The 23,717-nt window shown below is 34.2% G+C and overlaps 1 protein-coding gene across 1 annotated transcript in view; it reads right to left on the reverse strand.

Moving 5' to 3' along the window:
• Positions 1-9,480: 9,480 nt before the first annotated feature.
• SYT10 (synaptotagmin 10) overlaps positions 9,481-23,717 on the reverse strand; it is a 74,675-nt gene continuing 60,438 nt past the window's right edge. The window contains exons 4-7 of the mRNA XM_059934542.1: positions 19,621-19,741; positions 14,716-14,887; positions 12,173-12,302; positions 9,481-9,552 (exon numbers count right to left, since the gene is read on the reverse strand). Of these exons, the coding sequence (XP_059790525.1) occupies positions 9,481-9,552; positions 12,173-12,302; positions 14,716-14,887; positions 19,621-19,741 (495 nt within the window). The remainder of the gene's footprint in view (positions 9,553-12,172; positions 12,303-14,715; positions 14,888-19,620; positions 19,742-23,717) is intronic.

Here is a 23,717-nt window from a genome sequence, read left to right on the forward strand (position 1 = left end):
GTTCAACTTTGGATTTGGACCCGCCTCTGCGTGTAGGTCGCCTGAGGGCATCTGTTCTTCGCTCAGACAGGAAGGGGTTAAACAAGCAGCTGCTTCGGCGGCTCTGGCTCATTCAGGATTGGGGGAGGGAGGGGTACGGATGCGGGGCAAGCCTGCTGCGGCAGAGCCTGGTGTGACGATGCACCAGCCTGAGGCACGCTGTGCGTTCTCCCGGGAAAGTTGTCCCTGGATCGCGAGACCCTGGCAGTGGCGGGCTGCACAGGCTCCCAGGAGGGGCGGTGTGGATAGTGACCTATGCTTGCACACAGGCTTCCTGGTGGCGGCAGCAGCAGCCTTAGCGTCTCATGCCCGTCTCTGGGGTCCGCGCTGATAGCCATGGCTCGCGCCCGTCTCTGGAGGTCCTTTAAGCGGAACTCTTAATCCCCTCTCCTCGCACACCAGAAAACAAAGAGACAAGAAAAAGTCTCTTGCCTCTTCGGCAGCTCTAGAGTTTTTCCTGGACTCCCTCCCAGCTAGCTGTGGGGCACTAGCCCCTGCAGGCTGTGTTCACGCAGCCAACCCCAGTTCTCTCCCTGCAATCCGACTGAAGCCCGAGCCTCAGGTCCCAGCCCCCACCTGCCCCGGCGGGGGAGCAGACAAGCCTCTCGGGATGATGAGTGCTGCTTAGCACCGATCCTCTGTGCGGGAATCTCTCTGCTTTGGCCTCCGCACCTCTGTTGCTGTGCTCTCCTCTGTGGCTCCGAAGCTCCCCCCCTCAGCCATCCACAGTCTCTTCCTGCTAAGGGGCTTCCTAGTGTGTGGAAACCTTTCCTCCTTCACAGCTTCCTACCACTGGTGCAGGTCCCGTCCCTATTCTTTGTCTCTGTTTTTTCTTTTTTCTTTTGCCCTACCCAGGTACGTGGGGAGTTTCTTGCCTTTTGGGAGGTCTGAGGTCTTCTGCCAGCGTTCAGTAGGTGTTCTGTAGGAGTTGTTCCACATGTAGATGTATTTCTGATGTATTTGTGGGGAGGAAGGTGATCTCCATGTCTTACTCTTCTGCCATCTTGAAGCTCCTCCTCCCACAATTAATTTTACAGCATTTTCATCCGCTCCAAAAGTAATCCTGTTCCCTTTGTAGTCACTCCCAGTCTCCTCATCAAAGGCAGCCCCAGTCAACCACTAAACTACTTTCTGTCTCTATAGATTTGCCTGTTATGTACCTTTCATATAATTGGAATCATACAATACATTATCTTTTGTGATTGGCTTCTTTCAGTTAGCATAACGTTTCCAAGGTTCACCATGTTGTAGTATGCACCAGTACTGTATTTTTATTTATTGCCAAATAAAATTCCATATGTGGATATACCACATTTTACCTTTCTATTCATCAGTTGATAGGCATTTGGATCATTTCCTCTTTTTTGCTTATTATGAATAATGCTGCTATGAACATTCATGTACAAGTTTCTTTGTGGACATATGCTTTTATTTCTCTTGTATATATATTTAGGGGTGGAGTTGCTGGGTAATGTGGAACTTTATGTATAACATTTTGAGGAACTGCCAGAAATTTTCCAAAGTGTCTGGCCCATTTTACATCCCTACCAACTGCCAATGAGGATTCCAATTTTTCTACATTTTTGTCAACACTTGTCATTATCTGTCTTTTAAATTATAGACATTTTAGTGAGTGTGAAGTGGTATCTTGTGGTTTTGATTTCTATTTCCCTGATGACTGATGATGCTAAACATATTTTCCAGTGCTTATTGGCCATTTGTACATCATTTGGAAGAAATGTCTTTTCATATTTTTTGCCCATTTAAAAAACTGTGTTCTTAGTTTTTATTATTGAGTTATAAGAGTTCTTTATATATTTATAAATAAGGTCCTTATAAGATATAGAACTGGCTTATGGTTTCTCACATTAAGTAGACTGTCCTTTTAAGCTCTTGAAGGTATCCTTTGAAGCATAAAAATTTTTAATTTTGGTGAAGTTCAGTTTATTATTTCCTTCATTGTTAACGCTTTTGGTTTCATATCTCAGAAACCATTGTTAAATCCAAGGTCAAGAAGATTTACCCCTATGTTTTCTCCTAAGAGTTTTATCATTTTAGCTCTTACATTTATGTATTTGATCCACTTTGAGTTATTTTTTTGTATACTGTATGAGCTGGGGCTCCAGCTTCATTTATTTGGATGTGGACATCCATTTGTCCCAACACTATTTGTTGCAAAAACTATTGTTTCCTCATTGAATTGTTCTGGCACCCTTGTCAGAAATCAGTTGATCATAAATGTGTTTATTTCTGGACTCTAATTTCTGTTCCATTGACTTATATGTATATACTTAGTCAGTTATCACAGTTTTAATTTTATTGCTTTCTTAAATTAGTTTGTATGTAATTTTTGTTTGCCATGATACAACATCCTTTCAAGATTAAAAATTATACAAAAGTGTACACAGAAATTCTTCAGTTTTAAGGTTTCCAGTCAACATTTTGTTACTAAGATTTATCCATGTCATTGGTAACAATAATTCAGTTATTCCATGGTTATGTATCATTTTTTTGTTGAATATGCCATATTTTTAAAATCCATCACCTTTCTATAGGTGTGCAGGTCATTTTTATTTTTATCCCCCCCTATTTTTTACAGTGTTTCAATGTCAATTCTTGTACCTATCAACAATATACATGGATGAAGTAGTTTCTTCTGGGTATATACTCAGGGGTGGAATTGCTCCAACCTGGATATGTCAGTGTTTAATAGATACTTCCAAATTGTTGGGTTTTTTTTATTACTCTCCATCAGAAATGTATTGGAAATTCTATTGGTCTATTGGTCTTCAGAGTTGGGATTGTGAGACTTTGTGAGTTTGTCAATTAATGCCATATGGTAGCTTTTGATTACACTTTGTATCTCACATATATTTTTATTATATATTTTTCATTTGTATAGATTGTATAAACTGCCTTTACAGATTATAACCTAATATTATATGCCTTCAGCTTTGCAGAATGGAAATCAGTTTGAGAGGTGGTCCTATGAAGAATATGTTTGCACTTTAAAAAAGGAATAAAAATCTCTAAAAAATGAATACGGAAGACAATTCCAACAGGAGAAAGAGAAAAGTCTTAGGCAATAAAATTCAAATTTCCAATCAAAATATATGAAAAATGTTTATTACCACTGGATAAAAAAGATATAAAATTAAAACACTGATGAAATATCATTTTTGTTGTGTTTAAATTGGCAAAGATTCAAATAATAATAATGGCAAGTATTGACTAGGGTAACTGGAAACTCTCATATATTGTTAGTGGAAATATAAATATAAACACTTCCTGGGGAGACATTTAGAAATACTAACAAAAAATCTTTAAGAGTTTCCATTTGACTAATTTTTTTAAGAAGCAACTTAAAAAACAAATCTAAACAACTTAGATTTCATGCTGGCTCTTCAAACTTTTTGGATGTAGGAACTTAAGCAAGGCCAGACAAGTCAGATCATTGACTTTTCATTATCCTGCATTCTAAACAGAGGCATAAACTTATTTATTTGCTTCTTCTTAGGAGTTGTATTTTTTTTTAAACACTGACTCTAGGTACAGAGCATCTATTTTATCAATGATTATGATTTCCTTTGATTCACTGCTGTGTTGATTGCCTAAAACTAGTTGCTGTATGTATAATCCTTATGAAAATATTTTTGAAAATCTGAGGTAAAACAGAACCAAACAAAATAACGGGTATTCCCAACTACTGAATCACCTGCTAAGTTATTTATACGGAGTTTTTGCAGATGAAAAAAATGTAGCTAATATGTGTAAATGGCATTTACCTCTCTTAACACTTGAGTAATGATTGTTTCATTATACCTTAATGGAAATAATCCAGGACCTTAAGTTTATAATTTTGTTAAAATAATGGTATGTATTAAGTGAGGTTTTTAAGGTTTATTCAGTTGCTCCAGTTACTGAATTATTGATAAATGAATTCCTCTTCTCTCTAATGAGTGCCAAAAATAATGACTATTAAAGAAAGACTTAGCAACATAAAGGTCTCAAAATTAAATCTGAAAAAGATGTTTTCTTCAAAGGCAAGAAAAAATAATTTATAATCACTTTATTTTTCAAAATACATATGAAACAGTAAAATTATATTTCAAGTGCTTTTCCTTTTTCTTTTACAAAACTAATCTCATAAACTGTACACTTCACAATGGCATTGAGGTTTCATTGTTTCATAATTCATCTGAACCTAACAAATATGTTCACACATTTTAAAGAAGACATAGTAAAAATACTGAAATGTGTAACATCTTTTAAAGGTGGTTGCAAAACATTTGTTCCAAGTAATACAATTATATGCTGTCAAATTTCACAAATGGCTGGTTACCATGTACAAAAGCCAGAAACATGAATTTCAAAAGATTTAAAAAGTTTTGTTCTATAATACGGAAGTCAAAGATTTTGATTTGAACAAAGGCTACATATTATATCACAAACTTCAGTTAAAAAGCCACCTTATGAACAATGACTGAAGGATACAAAAAAAATCAAATATGATGGATCCCAATTATTCAATGTCATGTATGAAATGAAGAATTTTCATGGATTCTGCCAGTTTAGAATAACTGGCAAATATCTTGGAATATTCATTCGTGGAATCATCATATTTACAATGTGAGATATTTCTATTTGACTTCTTCATTCTTCATTCTTCAGTGAGGATCTCACTTCATGTGTTCCATAATTTATCTATATTTTGCAGATGAACCCAATCATTTATCTCAATTGGAAGGGTCAATAAAAAGTTAATGACATAAACTTGAGTTGGACTTTTTGTTTATAAAAAACTATAAATGCAAATATTTTGTATATATAATTGAAATCCACCATCCTGTACAGTAAATAGGGATCCTGTGCATAGCAGATGCAAATCGCAACAAAATTTCTGAAGAAAATGGTCTATTTTTACCCTTTTATGACAAAATCAGGCATAGTTTGTTCTTTGGAGAGGGTATTCATGACCCAGTTGAACTTCGAAGAAATCATCGTCAGTTTGAGATAAAAACATTTCCACATAAATACTATCGGCAGCTTTAGATCCATTAAAGGCAAGTCATTTCCAGTGTTTCAGAATAGATAAAAGTAGGACTATTGTAATCAATTCTCCTTATAGAAGTGTATTTAAATCATTTCAAGCATGAAGAAACCTATCTTTTCTCTTATATATCTTCTACTTATTTTTTCAATCACCATTTCTAATATCCAAAATGTTTGCATTCAATAAATCTTTAAGTCCCACCTCAGCCCTTAATTTAGTGCTTTCTTTTTAAGGTCTCTACAGCATGATATTATCATGCTATTAAGTCAAACCCTGGTTACCAATCTTCATAATGAACAGGGTGGAAATAAAAACAATTTCTTGCTTTGATGAGAAAACCCTTGAACTGAATACTAATTAATTGCCACTGTTCAAATGCACATCCTTTTGGTTAACTGTAATTGCCAGATTACAGGTATTACCAATGCATCTTTAACTAAATTTCTATTCACTTTAATATAAGATTGAACAAATATAGGAAAAGTCTTTTAATGAAATAGAAAATTCTTACCTTAAAGAGTACCACTGAATAACATATTGGAAACATTTAGTTTAATTAGCTCTCTTTCCCATATAAAATAAAAACTTACTAGTTTCTTTTAAATAATGGGTTTAGTAGGTTCAGATAAATCATATCCTGAGCCATATCATTGGGTAACTATTAAAATGCTATGTCGTGGGTTTTTTGAACAGTGTTAGAGAATTTACTTTCTCCTAAAAGTTAAAATACAAAGGTGGTTTTTGATTTTGCATTCAATATCTTTATTTCCATATACTTTAACATCTGCATTTAACTGCCATTTAGTTATATAGATTCTTAATTTAAATTATTTTACTTTCCATGCTTTTGTATCATTTCTTTTTGGCAGCGTACAAACTACAAAAGTTTAAATCAATTAAAGTACATCAGAACAACCAGAGCTGCTTCAAGAACAGATTTAGTTGGAAGAAGAATGATTTTCTTAAATCCTCATCACCTCTAGTTTTCTCTCGTTCTTTTTTTTTTAATTATCAGGTAATTAAATTACTTGGTCATAATTGCAACTAAAGTGGCAAAAATATCATATGGAAATCCATTCCATGAAAATATATCTGAGATGATATCAAATATTGTTTTTAAAGAGGTAAAGAAATAACAATGTTTTCAGTGTTAAGATTTTGTGTCCCTTTATTTGCAATAGTCTCTGACTCTTTTGATAACTCATTCTGAAATGAGTTATATTTTGTTTCATGGATAATAAAAGTTGAGAAAGAAGTGAAAGTTTGGAGTTTTCATTTTTGAAGCAATTAATCATTAAATTAAAGCCTTAAGAGACTGATAGTTTTTATTGCATTTGCAATTTTAAAATAATAGACATTACAGAAGAATAAACACAGGTGTCAATTAAATATCACAACCAAATAGGTTCAAATATATTTTGCATTTATCTAAAACCTGAGTCAGTAGCAATCAGTTGTGAGCTCCCTCCAGTAACTAGAACACTCCCAAAAACTGCATAAGAAAGTAGGTGCTTGGTTCTGTGTTCCCATCTCTAGTTCCCTGGCACTAGTCCTGATGATATTTTTTACTGAACTATGAATGTATTAACATCATAAGTTTTATATGTAAAATAAAGTACCAGAAACAGGGCTGGCCTGACAAAAAATTAAAATTGTCCATAAAAATATTAAGAAACTAGGGTAAAAAAAGCATCAGCTGTTCAGATTTTTGTGAGAAGATTATATACTCCACAAACATTAATAATTTTTCATACTCAGTTTCCTCATTCACCTGATTACTTAGTGAATCAGGTAAAATAAATAAGTAAATAAACAAAACAAGAAACAAAACCAAAAAGAACATCAGTGTTGTTAAGCTAATTAATCAACACTTGTTCCTTTTTCTTAGATTTATGTTTGGCAAGTCCCTGAATAAGTCCCTGGAATTAGGTATTCATTATATACCTGAATTGTAACTTCATAATGTGTCAGTGCTGTCATTAAAATGTGGTGTTCCACACAAATTAGTGGAGAATATCTGTAACATCAAACCTTATTTTAAATACTGAAATGAAAAACATTCCATCTTCAACCACAGGTAGAAAGAGGATAAGTTATGTTTGTATGGATGCACGACTGTGCAGAGTGACGGTGTATTGTATTGAAAATGGTAGAATTACATTTTTATAATATGAACTACCATTTTAAATGATGTATGAAATCTGAGTTACTAATTTTCCCTCCTTAATCTCTCAAAGATTAACAAATGCTCAGTCATGGTGAGTTTATTCTAATCCCTAGGAAACATTAAAAAAAAAAATTACCTTCAACACTTAATCTACAATAGCCATATTAACGTCTCCTGTTTGGCTGATTGTTTGCATTTTTTATCATAAACATTGACTTTTTCTCCATAGGAGGCAAAGAAAAGCATGAATAAAAAGCCCTTAAAATATATTTTCAGGTGAAAATAATTATTATACTAAGGAAATAGAGTTGCTAATTAATTGTAAGTTGCAGCAATACCTGTAAACAATTGTCTCCAAATATGTTATTTTATTAAGAGTCTTCCCATTTGACAATTTTATTTTCCAGTAAAACAAAGACTTACAAAATGGAAGTGTCATCCTCATTCTGTCTGTAGCAAGTGGTTCTTTTAGGCTTGATAAGGTAACCAGGTATGTCCAACAGGTTTCTTTAGTTATTTTAAATTAGAAGATGTTAACCAGGAATACTTGTTTTCATTAAGGTGGCACAAGCATTTTTGAAAAATTTTAGGGAACTGGGTTTGACTTTAAAATGTTAATGTGTAAAATAGTTACATCTTAATAGTAATACCATCATATGAGAGATGCCAACATACAAAATTTCAAGATTTTTGAAACTTTGTATCTTTTAATATTTAAAAATAAAGGATTTTACTAAAATCAAAACTTTGTAATTGCTGATAAAATTTTCTCATTCTGATGAATATGTTTTTATAGCCTACCTGCAGATTTTCTTGCTTTTCAGTGTTTTTTGGGGGGGTGGGGTTTAACCTTCTGTCTTGGGATAAGCTTGAAGTATGCACTATCCATGGTACACATCTTAAAAGTAAGGTTGGGGTTATTCAATATAGATACATTCCAATAGGGTCCAGAAACAAGACAATAAAAAGTTGACATGATTTAAAGGAAAGTTGTTTAAATGTTCAAAAAACATTTGCATAGTTTTTACGACTAGTGACCTGATCCTTGATCTTTATGAAGGCAAATGCCTTTCACAAAAGACTGTGGGTCTGGGCCTTAAGAATTATTTATTTATATTAAATGTTCAAGTTGTATTATTTAGGGTATAGTTTTATAATTTGCTGGAAAATGTCATTTTTTTCTTTAAGAAAATACCCACTTCTAAAGATTACTTCTGTTTGAGTTTAAAAGTCGCCATTACTGTGTACAATCCAAACGACAATGAGCACAGACATTTATTGTACCTTTGGTGTCAGTATGCCTATCAGAAATACAGGATCTATGTGATAGCTTTATGTCACAAAATAAACATGTCACAGTACTTGAGAACTTTATGAAGACTTATGAGTTCTGATTCTATTCACTTAGGAATACTAATGCTACATTTGAGATTAAGAGTAATAGAATTTTTTAAATGTCAGTTAAATAGTGCTACAGATGTTTGAACTAATGTAACTTTAAGACAATATAAAATAGTAGCCCAAGTAGCTCAATCTCCATTTTCCAGCTACTAAATATTACTTAAGTTTATACTCAAAGAGGTTCTTCAAATTATAGAGTTTTTCTCTATATATTAAAGAACAAACTTGAAAGAAAAAGTTTTGAGTTGAACAGAGCCAAACTTCACCAAAAAAGATTTTGTTGAGAATGAAAGAATATATTATCAGATAAGTAATATTAATTTGATTATTCAAGGATTTAATGCTGTGAGTAAAGTTCAGAATTTCCCTTAAAGTGTATATAGAACCATGTGCACAACTAGAAATGAACATAGTTTTAATAAAGTCAAAAGCATACATATGTGACATGTGCTTCTTTATACAATAGCAGCATTAACTGTATTTAATTTTAGATAAGTATGGATTATTTTCAAAAAATGTATTCTTTGCTTATGCAGAGAATTTACAACTTAATGAAAACATTCTTTGTGCTAATTGGCATATGACACAAAGAATAAAAAGCCTTATGTAAGGACCATTTGTATTCAAGTAAAATACATCAAGATGTCCAAAGTTAATAAACAGACAAAAAATGTAAATAAAAATTGCACATCGTTTGTTTCATTATCAGGATATATTTTAAATGAGGAGATCAAATCTTTCACTTTTTTTTTTTTTTTTTTTTTGATCTGATGAGTACACGGTCCTGGGTCCTTATTATAATCGTCTTATTTTGAAAGCATTATGGTGTGGAAGGTGGTTTGGGAGATGGACAGGATCCTTGACTGTCAAAACTGGTTGCCCGGCCAGGTAACTGAAAGATAATAATTTCATAATATATGATCTAGTGTAAAAAATAATAAAGTGGGTAATTGTTGTTACCTTTTAATAGTGAATATTCACCCCTGATATGCAAGCCTCTGAAAAGAAGATATACATAACTCCCCATGCCTTTCAGAACTCACCTTCTCAGGTATCATGAGGGGGCACAAACATCTAACAAAGATGTACATAGATGGCATGCAGAGCAACTGCAGATTCATTTCACATTCTATCACAGGCTTTTAGTTCTTATTGTAAAATAACTAATGGTTTACTACAGTCGGGGGCAATTGCTGGGTAAGAACAAGGTTCAAGACACAAGAGACTGCATTCCACTTGCTCTAAGGCAGGAGGTGATTTTTATAGGAGCAATTAATGAGATGAGAGGGACTGGGAAAATGGGAGCCACGAGTGATAAAGAATAATTTCTCATGGTCTTTAAATATTATGTGTATTTTAAAAGTTTAATTACAACAGAATAAACTTTTGTATCTAGGTAGAAGTAGCCAGATTTTCCAAGTGATGCTTTAGTCTCCTGTTACCAACTTACTCAGCTCTTGAATAATTGTTCCCTTCTCATTTTAATCCCTGCTGTGGCAACGAAACATAATTACACATGTACCACTTTCCCACAATTCAAAATCCAGCTAGTTGTTAGGTCTCCAGTCCCTATGTTCTGTTTGATCAGTGAATGTAGATACAGGAGTTGGAGAAAAGGAGCTATTTGCTAGAGAAAGTATATTTACATGATCTTTTTGGCCCACTTGTCCTCTGATAGTCAGCTGCTAGAAAAATATATCTGAGATATTCTTCTGAGGCCCATATTGTAGCTAATTCTTCCTATATATTCTACAATGACTGAAAAGTATTCACATGTTCTCAGACACAAACACATGCCTATTTCATAGCTCCTCTTCATCATATAATGTATAACTTCTAATTAAACAGTCATAAGTATAATATGCCTTGGGTCATACAACATCTGTCCTTTCATTAGTTAAAAGTTGTTGGTCACATTATCTCACTTCTCCCTACATCATTCCTGTGAACTCTGTAGGGGTGGGCATTTCTATTTTCATTAAATATGGGAGAATGTAGCTGCAGACAGAGTATGTGGTCTGCCTAGGATTAGACAGACAGAGGAGCAAGGGTTAGACTCCATGTCTCCCTTTAGTGTGGTTCTCTGCCCAGAAAAATTTACTCTCATGTCTGGATTCTTAGATTTAATATTCATTTTTCAAACTTTACATGAAAACAAAGATGAGAATCAGGAAAAGGATAGTAAAGCAGTAGAGTATACTTTAGACAATACACATTGTTGAAATGAAACAACCTTCTCAGGACTCGTTGAGCTATTACTTAGGGGAAAATGTTGTGTGAATGTGCATTTGCATGTCTGTCTGTCTTTTATGATTTACATTAAATGATGAAGTGAGGTAAAGATTTGGAACATTAATATAATAAAGCAGATATCTTATCTATGATGACAGTTCACCTCTGTTTTCTGAGCATGTGCTGTTTATACAGTGTTCATCGAACTTTCCTTATACTGTCTTGAGTAACACAGCCAAAGTCACATTTTTGTGACTAAGCTGAGCTTAGAACCAGGGCTCATTGACATTTAATTACACTGCTCTGTCTCTCCTATTCAACCCTGTGCTTAGTGACAGAACAAGAAGCAGAATCTTATCCATGGGAGAGATGGCAATGTATCCTTCACTTACTATGTGGCTATCATAACTTTTTATTAAATTGCATAAATTCCACCCTCTGCCATACATCCTTTTATCAACCTGCATTACCTCTCAGTTAATCAGGTCATATAAATGATTTATTTTGAGACTCTTCTCTATTTATTTATTTTGAGACTCTTCAAGAGACTCCCGCAGTCTCTGACAACTGCCTTCATGGATAAAAATCCTGATAGAAACTGGTATTGATACTTCTTCTGGTTAATATAACTATTAATATTAGTTATAATTAGAGCAAACACTGTGCCATACTCTGTACTAAGCACTTAACATTCAGCATTTTATTTAGTTTTACTCTATGAGTTTACTGCTATTACAGAGTGTAATATGTAGTCACACAGCAGAGCCAGGTTTTCAACTCAGGCAAAAAATATTTTTAAAAATCTGTGAGCCCTTTTACTTCCTGACCAGAGTCAGTGGATGTATATCTGTCCCCTTACATAGATGAGCTGTATTAGGTGATAGTACCCCTATTTAGGGATTCTGGAGAAGTTTAGGTGAGGTAGCTGTTTTCACAAAAGAGAATCAGGAAAATTCAGTTTCCAGTTAGTAATGAATTTACTTGATTGCTCCACCACTCACTGATATGTTTTCAGACAATGCAAAGAAAATAATAGGCTTGCAGTTTTTATGGGCTTACTGTAAAGGAATATCAAACTCAGAAAGTTTAGTGGTTTTTAAAAACCAACAAGGCACACAGAACTTTTCATACTGGATGATAGAGTCTGGGACAAAAGCAAGAACAATATCTGTTTAAAAAAATAGGTGAATATATAAAACATTAGTGAAGTGTTAGCAGATAAATAATATTTAAGCAAGAAATAAAGAAGAGAGTAGATGTGAGAGAGTCCCAGAGCTTACCTCCAGCAAGGGGTGCCAATGTGTTATTGGTTTTCGGTGATAGGCCAGCATTTCATTCCAGTGGTCTCGCCCAAGACCCTCAGCGTCCAGTCCTGTTCTACACACTCCTATGACTTCATTGTGTCCTACCCTATGATTTGGAGAATATTTTACTTTCATTCCAACATTCAAAGATAAGTTTCACACATCTTAAACAGAATTTTAAACTTATGGTTAAAAGAGTAGATTTTGTGGTAGGTTCTAGATAATTTTACATATTAAACTACTTCAGATCAAATGAAAAGTCTTAAGTAGGCTAAAATTTACTAAACAGGATCAACATTCAAAAATGAATTTGTAAAAGGATCACACACAAACCATTTTAGTGCTCTGTAAATTGAGAACATTTCACAATAATAAGAATAGTGTGAATGAGAAATGCCAGCTGGTCCTTACCTACATGATGAGTTTCTTTATTGGTAGCAGACCTATTAATTGATGTAACTCTAATCTCCTTCTTTCCAAAAGGTTTAATGTTTTATAATGATGCCTACATTTCTTACCAAAAGCTCAATACCCGCTTTCTTGTATAAATGACCATAATTAATTGATTCTAAATGATATGTCAGTGAACATTACTGCTTGTATTACAATTAAACAGGGCAGGGCTACATTTTGAGCCATGGCATTTGACTTATTATTGCATAGTACCAGAGCATACTGAACAACATTATTATTTTCTATTCATGCCTTGTTTTCATAGCAACAAATCAAAATAATAATGATAGTTAATATTTTTAAGAGCTGTTATGTGCCAGACACTGTTCTAAGTAATTTAAATGTACTGACTCACTTAATCCTCACACCATGACCATGAATATCATTATCATCATCTCATTTTACAGACAAAGAAATTAAACACCCAGAAGTTAAGGGACTTGCCTGCCTTTGTACACTTAGTAAGAGACAGAGACAGGACTTGAATCAAGACAGTTGACTCATGCATGCATATAGTAAGCTGCTTTTCAAGAATGGAATGGAATTTAAAGGCATTTTCTTGAGGATTATTTTGACATACATCTATCTATAAGGAAAATTTTGAGATGATTTTAGGACATTTCATTACTTTCTTCCTGTCACTGATGCATTAATAGATATGTAGGCTTAGTATCTTTTCTTTTAATATGAAGTTTCCCAAAAAAGCATATTTTAGAAATAACTTTTAATCTTTCTGTTTTATATATTGTCAGGGTCCATTTCCCTAAAATTATTTGGGTGACGAATGCTCAATTGTATCTACCTGCAACCTATGCTGTGAGAAATCAATAGGAGTAATTTTTTGGTAAAGCAGAATAAGGGCTTCTGATGAAAACATTACAAGATTTTTAGAGTTTTCTATTTCAACTAATTCAAGATTTTTCTCTCTCTCTCTCTCTTTAAATTGTGTCAACTTGTTTTGTAAACTCTGATGTAAACTAATTTCAAATAGATGGTATAAATCATTGTAGTTTTCAGTGCTTCATTTTTCTAGCTCTCATCCAGAGGATACCATTTTTAATGTCTCTATGTTATAGGGTCTTGGTTACTGCCATTTGCATAATGATATAATATAGACACTCTTTGAATATTTGTGTATGTGTATTCTGTCCCACTTGTGTTATCATTAGAACAAAATAAGACATTGTCTATGTGCTGATAATTTTGTAGGTTAAACATACAGGATTCCTTTCTGAAAGTCTTATAAGTATAAAAAGCAAAAAAATAAAAAGAAGTATATAGCAAGGACCAAATAATACATATACACCTTTAGTGGGACAAAAGTTCAGAGGGAGAAGAGATTGGTTAGCCAAGAAAGACACAGAAGTGGTGCCTTGAGCAGGGCTGTAAAGCATGGGTGAAATGAGATACACGAGCAAGGCAATATTTCGGAAAAGGAAGGAGTGGGTGCTGCAGCAGGAAGAAGCTTCAGAGTTTCACTCGGGAGTTTGCCATTTATTTTGTGAAAGGAGAAGTAATCAAAGTGTGTGAACTGGAAGAACTATCCACAAAGCAATGATTTAAGACTGGTGTGAAAGCCTCATGGCATAACGCTATGGACACTATTCACCTTCCACTGTTAATACTCACTGCTCACAGCTGCACGTTACACTGATGTTTTACAAATGGAAAAGTGAATCTCTAAGAGGTAACTTGCTCTTTCACACTGCTAGTTAATAATAGAGCTCAGTATCATGATATTCATATTCCAGCCCAGCTGGGAAAGCAAAATACGTTGATTGTAATTTATGTTGTTACTGTAAAAAGACTTCACAAAAGTGCTTCCTATAATGTATCCCATTCTTTCACCATCCACAGGTATCCTGTCCTTCAACTTAAGAATGATGTCTTTTGGAAAAGAAAAAGGATAAGTAATAACATAGAATAAAATTAATTTTGAATGAATAATTTGTATTCATTCCAGTTTAAATTAAAACTCTTGTAGCAGTAAAAAACCTGAGAAGTTGAATTTGGTCTGCATATGACTAAATGTAGCTGTTATTCAGTGAGTAGAGGGATGAACGTACCTGTCATAATCCATGACTGCAATGGAGAGGCTGACCTGGTCCACATTCTCCGGAGGGATATCAAAAATAATGGCCTCATTGTACACAGGGTTTAGAGTGTTTTTCTTTGTAGTCGTTTTCCTCTTTTTTAATCTTCGACCCTCACATATCAGAGACACTTTGACATAAGGATCTATCATGGGAAGGCAATTTTATTAAAATGAAAGTAATAGTACAAAGCATAAATAAAACTGTGGTTAATTGCTACTAAATAAGAAAAGTGATGTATTAAGCCCTTTAGTATTACTGGTTTTAAATTCAAATGACATAATTGGGGGTAATAGACTCTCTAGAACTTCTTACTGAATGAACTAGAAAATAATTAACTTGATCACTGTGTTTAATACAACAGAGAAAATGCACTAGTTTATCAAGAGCCAGTTTAAACTATAATGTGTCTTTTAGTCACAGCTATTTGAGGACATGTTTTGTCCCAAGTGATTTCTAGGGAATGTAATCCTAACAGGTAAAAATAATTGTATTAAAATTAATTTCCTTCAAAATGATTTAGAATAAGAAGACTAAAATTGGGCTTCCCTGGTGGCGCAGTGGTTGAGAGTCTGCCTGCCAATGCAGGGGGCACAGGTTCGAGCCCTGGTCTGGGAAGATCCCACATGCCGCGGAGCAACTGGCTCTGTGAGCCACAACTACTGAGCCTGCGCGTCTGGAGCCTGTGCTCCGCAACAAGAGAGGCCGCGATAGTGAGAGGCCCGCACACCGCGATGAAGAGTGGCCCCCACTTGTCACAACTAGAGAAAGCCCTTGTACAGAAACGAAGACCCAACACAGCCAAAAATAAATAAATAAATAAATTTTAAAAAAAATTAAAAAAAAAAGAAGACTAAAATTTATGAAAGAGCAACATTGTATCTAGATAAGTATATATAATCACAATGAATTGAAATTAGCAAAAACTATGTGGGAATTGTCTTGAATTGTTGGAAAAGGTATTAAACTTAGAGGTTCCATTTTAGTCATAGTGCTTGATAAAAAGTTTGGATTGAAGAAATGATCACTACAAATCATTTATTAAATGCTCAACAGTATACAGTGAAAAGGTGATATTTGGTTTACAGATGTTCTCAAGGAAGTTTCCTCATGTGAATTGTCTGTATAATGCCAACTGGAAAGAGAAAATTTTAGTCGGGCTATATTTTTATGGGCCAAAGAGGTCAAATAATTGTTAACAAGTTCTGCTCTAGCTGACTGATCTCTATTCTCTTAACCCTGCCACCTTAAGTAGAAAAACTGTTACAATATTATAGAAAATTGTACAATATTTATCAAAAGTTTCTTTAAAAAGCCTTACTTTTTGTATCTTTTTATAAAAAGGAGGCATGGTTTTGGGAGGGGGTATTGACATTGGAGTGAGTATGCTAGGCGGTCAAAACAATCAGTGTCTGCTCTACCTTCATTTTTTTTTTCATTATAGTTACCCTCCAACTGTAGCACCACAACCATTTTTTCTCTTTCCATCAATGTAACAAAGTAACAAAACTTATTTCCTTAGAATAAGCCAAAAACATGGCAACATTAATTTATTTGAGCAAATGAATGAAATGGATGATTTTTAGGCTCTAGAAAAATGTCTGCATATTTCATAAGCATTTCTATCAAGGGGCAAAAACACATTTTATGGCTGGAAATAGGGTATATAGAGGAAAACAAGGTAAAAGGGAAATGTTCAATGGCTGTTTCCTATTTATTTATTTATTTTAACTTTTTATTTTATATTGGAGTACAGTTAATTAACAATGTTGTGTTAGTTTCAGGTGTACAGCAAAGTGATTCAGTTATACATATACCTGTATCTACTCTTTTTCAAATTCTTTTCCCATTTAGGTTTCCCATAATATTGAGCAGAGTTCTCTGTGCTATAGAGTAGGTCCTTGTTGGTTATCCATTTTAAATATAGCAGTGTGTACATGTCAATCCCCGAATCCCTATCTGCCCCCCCCCCACCCTTCCCCTCTGGTAACCATAAGTTCATTCTCTAAGTTAGTGAGTCTGTTTTAATAGAAATATAGATCAATGGAACAGGATAGAAAGCCCATATATAAACCCATGCACCTATGGGCAATTAATCTATGACAAAAGAGGTAAGACTATACAATGGAGGAAAGACAGTCTCTTCAATAAATGTGATGGGAAAATTGGATAGCTACATGTAAAAAAATGAAATTAGAACATTCTTTAGCACCATATACAGAAATAAATTCAAAATGGATTAAAGACCTAAATGTGAGACTGGAAACTATAAAACTCTTAGAGGAAAACATAGGCAGAACACTCTCTGACATATCACAGCAATATCATTTTTGATCCATCTCCCAGAGTAATGGAAATAAAAACAAAAATAAACAAATGGGACCTAATTAAACTCAAAAGCTTTTGCATAGCAAAGGAAATGATAAGTAAAATGAAAATGAAAATACAACCCGCAGAATGAAAGAAAATATATGCAAATGATGTGACCGACAAGGGATTAGTCTCCAAAATTTACAAACAGCTCATGAAGCTTAATATCACCAAAAACAAACTGCCTGATCAAAAAATGGGCAGAAGAGCTAAATAGACATTTCTCCAAAGAAGACATACAGATGGCCAAAAGACACAAGAAAAGATGTTCAACATCACTAATTATTAGAGAAATGCAAATCAAAACTACAATGAGATATCACCTCACACCAGTCAGAATGGCTATCATCAAAAAATCCACAAAGAATAAATGCTGGAGAGGGTGTGGAGAGAAGGGAACCCTCCTACACTGTTGGTGGGAATGTAAATTGGTGCAGCCACTATGGAGAACAGTGTGGAGGTTCCTTTAAAAACTAAAAATAGAGCTATCACATGATCCTTCCATCCCACTCCTGGGCATATATCCAAAGAAAAACATGGCCCAAAAGTATACATGCACCCCAGTGTTCATTGCAGCACTATTTACAATAGCCAAGACATGGAAGCAACCTAAATGCCCATCGACAGAGGAATGGATAAAGAAGATGTGGTATATATATACAGTGGAATATTACTCAGAAAAGAATGAAATAATGTAATTTGCAGCAACATAGATTGACCTAGAGATTATCATACTAAGAAGTGAAGTAAATCAGACAGAGAAAGAGAAATATCACATGATATCGCTTATACGTAGAATCTAAAAAAAAGATACAAATTAACTTATTTATAAAACAGAAACAGACTCCCATTTACTTTTCAATGTTTTAATAATAGGAAGTATGTTCTAAGGAAGAAGCTCATTTTTGTGATATAATTCTATGTATGAGCTTCCAGGCCTAGGCCTCTCATTAACAATGAGAACGAGTCCTAGTTTATTGTCTGCTACCCCCATCATGTCTCTGATGACATTTCTCTACTAGTGACAAGGATAATTTACTGGCTCCTTAGTTGATTCACAAGGCTGTTGTGAGAATTAATGAGGTGATGTTCTCAAAACGTGCACTCCCCCGATGAGAAGCTTCATATAAATAAAAAGTAGTCTTGCACTTAATTACAACTTTGATGCTGTTTGCTTGTCTTGGAATTTGGTTCTCTTTTGATACATGGTAGAAAGAGTAAAATAAACAATAATTTTCAGAGTGTGCTGTTTAAGTACTTCAACATTTACTTACCTATGACCTTTTTACCAAAATGAATGTGGAATTTATTTGTTTTCTTTCTATCCTTATATTTCAACTATGCATTGTAAATTTTAAAAAATGAATAGGAAATTCATGACATAGTTCAAAAATGAGATAGAGAAAGATGTGCACTGAGAAGTCTCCCTCCCATCTGTCCCCATACGTCTCCACTACTCAGTTTTTGTGTATCACTCAAGTATTTCTTCATGCAAATATTAGCAACATGAATATATATTCTAAGATTCCTCATTCTTACATAGGAGGGAGCATGATATCCATATTTATTCTTGTACCTCATTTTTTATTCACTTAGTATATCCTGGAGTTCTCTCTACATTAGAACTGAGAGTTCCCTCATACTTTTTGTGATGCAAATTTAGTTTATTTCTTTGTTCTGAAGAACCAAAAAGTTATAGATTCTACTCCCCATGTCATCTTTTACTATATCTCCACTACAATTTCTTATTTGTTTAATTCAACAAATGCTACTGAACTCCCTACTCTGTCTTTATCATTTTTTCTTCCACAGAGCTGTGCCAGAGTTCACCTATTAACTTACAAATAACCCTTCAAAACTGTGGTGATTTAAATGAAGGGATTAAAGAGAATGATGTGGTTTTACCTCTTTAACAAAGTTAGCACAAGAGAAATTTCCTTCAAGAATATCTTTAAGAAACTTTAAGGAGTATTCATTTACTTTATTATTTCTTTCACTCCCTGTTGTTGTCCAAATTTTTAGTTAGAAAGGTGGTAAGAAAGCAAATGCAAATAGTGGTCTTGGAATGTTATTTCTTTGCAGATCAGGTGAGGGAGATAAATTCAGTCTAAATATGTCTTCTTAGGACTCTTACTTGTAGAGTAACACAAGTTTAAATTGAATGGCTTAAAGTCCAAGGATATTCCTTTATAAGCAACTGACTAGTTGGAAGTAGGGAAGTGTATGGTAAATAATGCAGTTTTGAGAAAGAACTAAATAAGTAGAGAAAGAAATAAAAATAAAAACCCAAGTTCAAAGTCTATCTATTTGATAATACTTTTTAAAAATTTCATAATGATAATGTAAACTAAAAAGGTGTTTGGAGCACTTTATTTGGTAATCTCTTTTTCTACTTTTATAGTGTCCCATGACAGACAAATGAACTCAGTAATTCAATAGCCATATATAACTTTGGCTATGTGGAATATTTTATTTGGGAATGTACCCACTAGCCAATTGTGTGCATACCTGATGAGCCGGTGATATCCATAGCTTTCAGATTTCTGCACTTGATGACTGTCAATGTCACACGTCCAGCAGTTGGCAAATAACAAAGGGAAAACATGATTTCACCCAGGTCTATACTTTCCTAGAAAGGCAATTGGTAATGTTAGCAATTTCAAATACCAGATAGTGAAAACAAAATATAATAGAGTGAAAAATTGCTTTAGTGGAATATTTGAATGCCATTTTAAATTGTTTTATTGAGGATACAGATTGCATTGCAAAAAAGCTGTAATAAACAGAGTAAGATAAAAGAGTATATCCCAGTTGCTCATTTGATATATCTACTTGTATTTCTAACAGAAATCTCAAACTTAATACAATCAAAATCAGACTGCTGATTCTACTCATTCCTAATCATCTTGTGAAACCAATTCCTCTGTCATCTTTCCAAAATCAGGAAATGATATCATAATTCACCCAAAGGCTGGAAGCAAAAACCTAGCAGTCACTTTCATTCTTCTTTTTCTCTCACCCCTAACACATCGAACCCATGTCTTGTCTACATTATCTACAAAACATATACGAAATTACTGACTTTCTTTTCAGCTCTATTACTATCATTGAAACCAATATCACTTCTTGCCAGGATTACTTCAGTAGTCTCTAAAACTGATCTCAGAAGTAAAGTGATCACTTATGAAATGCAAATCACATTATTTCACTTTCCTGCTTAAAACCATCTAAAGGCTCACAACTATATTGGAATAAAATTCAAATTCTTTACCTGGGCATATAAGTGGGGTAATTATAAATCCTGGTAATCTAGGAAATTCCAGATTTATACCTACTGTCCTGATATAATTATTAAGAACGTCTCTTTCCATTATTAAATATGTCTTTGTTTAGATAATGCATTACAAAGTCATACATATAAGGAGGCCCCATGTGATCTGGATCCATCTATCACTCTATTAATCTCTTGCCTCTCCCTCAGCTCACTCTTATGCAGGCACAAAAGCTTTTTTCTGTTATTCAATCGAATGACATTTGTTCCTGCTTTTGACCTTTGCATTTTCTTTTTCTCTCTCATATCTTTACATGGTTGACTCCTCTTCACCATGTAGGACTCAGCTCAAACAACATCTGTTCAGTGAGGCCTTCCCTCTTCCTATCTTATACCCATCCCACTCACATAACCTTCACATTTTTTTCATAGCACTTCTCATCACCAGAAATTATCCTTTACATTTATTTTTTGTTTCCCCAATTCCAATATATAAGGTCTAGGAGAGCACGGTTCTTATCTGTCTTATTTTTATATCTTAATGAAGGTACATAGCTGGCTCTCAGTGCAGTTTTTGAAGAAACGAAAGGATTATTAATTAATCTGGATTAAAACTGACCTGCTTTGTTTCATTAGTAAAGTAAAACTGTCCACAGTACCCTGGTATAGATAAATTTGCTGTCAGTGGCTGCATAGATGGTGGACAAATGAAAAAGAGTGTGAACAATGCACATTTAGGATGCTTCTCAAAGAGTTGTTAACAGGAATTAAATCAAATTATTCCTGGTAAGAGCTGGAGGAATTGGGCTCCTGGACTTCAGACTATATGACAAAGCTACAGTAATCAAAACAGTATGGTACTAGCACAAAAACAGAAATATAGATCAATGAACAGCATTGAAATCCCCGAGATAAACCCATGCACATATGGTCACCTTATTTTTGATAAAGGAGGCAAGAATATACAATGGAGAAAAGACAGCCTCTCCAATAAGTGGTGCTGTGAAAACTGGACAGCTACATGTAAAAGAATGAAATTAGAACACTCCCTAACACTATACACACAAATAAACTCAAAATGGATTAAAGACCTAAATGTAAGGCCAGACAGTATAAAACTCTTAGAGGAAATCATAGGCAGAACACTCTATGACATAAATCACAGCAAGATCCTTTTTGACCCAGCTCCTAGAAAAATGGAAATAAAAACAAAAATAAACAAATGGGACCTAATGAAACTTAAAAGCTTTTGAACAGCAAAGGAAAGCATAAACAAGATGAAAAGACAACACTCAGAATGGGAGAAAATATTTGCAAACGAAGTAACTGACAAAGGATTAATCTCCAAAATATACAAGCAGCTCATGCAGCTCAATATCAAAAAAACAAACCACCCAATCCAAAAATGGGCAGAAGACCTAAAGAGACATTTCTCCAAAGAAGATATACAGATTGCCAACAAATGCATGAAAGGATGCTCAACATCATTAATCATTAGAGAAATACATATCAAAACTACAATGAGGTATCACCTCACACCAGTCAGAATGGCCATCATCAAAAAATCTAGAAACAATAAATGCTGGAGAGGGTGTGGAGAAAAGGGAACCCTCTCGCACTGTTGGTGGGCATGTAATTTGATACAGCCACTATGGAGAACAGTATGGAGGTTCCTTAAATAACTAAAAATAGAACTACCATATGACCCAGCAATCACACTACTGGGCATATACCCTGAGAAAACCATAATTCAAAAGGACACATGTACCACAATGTTCATTGCAGCTCTATTTACAATAGCCAGGACATGGAAGTAACCTAAGTGTCCATCGACAGATGAATGGATAAAGAAGATGTGGCACATATATACAATGGAATATTACTCAACCAAAAGAAGAAACAAAATTGAGTTATTTGTAGTGAGGTGGATGGACCTAGAGTCTGTCATACAGAGTGAAGTAAGTCAGAAAGAGAAAAACAAATACCGTATGCTAACACATATATATGGAATCTTAAAAAAAAAAAAAAAGAAGGTTCTGAAGAATCTAGGGGCAGGACAGGAATAAAGATGCAGACATAGATAATGGAACTGAGGACACGGGGAGGGGGAAGGGTAAGCTGGGACGAAGTGAGAGAGTGGCATGGACATATATACACTACCAAATGTAGAATAGATAGCTAGTGGGAAGCAGCTGCATAGCACAGGGAGATCAGCTCAGTGCTTTGTGACCACCTAGAGGGGTGGCATAGGGAGGGTGGGAGGGAGTCACAAGGGGGAGGAGATATTGGGATATATGTATACATATAGCTGATTCACTTTGTTATACAGCAGAAACTAACACAACATTGTAAAGCAATTATACTCCAATAAAGATGTTTAAAAAATAAATAAATAAAATAAAGTGAAATCCTTCAGATAAAAAATATATATATATTCCTGGTAAGACAAACTGTGGTAGATTTAATATGGCGGGAAATAAGTTTCTATGCATCCAGGTCCATAAAACTGGTTTTTAAAAATTCTTCATGAAGAACTATTAACATTTATTGGACTTATCCTTACAGTTTAGGTTCTGATTTATGTAACTCCCATTTCTTTATTCATGATCTAGAAGTAGTAGAGCCCAGCAATTAAGAGCATAAATTTTAGAGTCAGTTAAACTTGAGTTGATTCCTGTTTTCTACTTCTTGGCTGTGAGATCCTAGGAAATTTAATTAAGCTTTGAATCTTTGAGACTTCATTTTCAGATTGAGGAAAATGCCATCTCCACAAGGGTTTTAATCATTAATTGGGATAATGTAAATAAAGTCCAAGGCACACAGTGTCTGGCATATGATAAGGCATGCTGTTTTGTTCATTGCTGTATTGCTATCACATGGAGCAGGGCCTTACACATATCAGGTGCTCAGTAATACTGGACAAGTGAAAAAAATTAATAAAAAGAAGCATTATTTTTTGAGAAAAAATACTAAGAAAATAGTTATTTTAAAACAAAAGTATATCCAAATGTGTCTCCTCTGGGCTGTTTGATTGCTGCAGATCCAAAATAGCAAGAAAGATCCAAAAGGAGTGGTCTGAGAAAAAACAGGAAGAGTACAACCTCCTTCTAGTACTCATTCTTTTCATCACCAAGTAAATACTGAGTATTATTTGTTAAGTGCACTGGTAGGTGCTGTAGATACCAAAATAGAAATGGCATGATTCTGCCCTTGAAGATCTCAGTTGAGGAGGAAGAGAGTAGGCTATAAAGGGCTAAGAAAAGAAGTCTGAATTTTATTTTTATCTGATTCTTTATTTCTCTTTCTCTGTTTCCAAGTGTTTCTTTAGGCTCAA

Source organism: Balaenoptera ricei, chromosome 10 (genome assembly GCF_028023285.1).
Source record: "Balaenoptera ricei isolate mBalRic1 chromosome 10, mBalRic1.hap2, whole genome shotgun sequence".
NCBI classification, from domain to species: domain Eukaryota; kingdom Metazoa; phylum Chordata; class Mammalia; order Artiodactyla; family Balaenopteridae; genus Balaenoptera; species Balaenoptera ricei.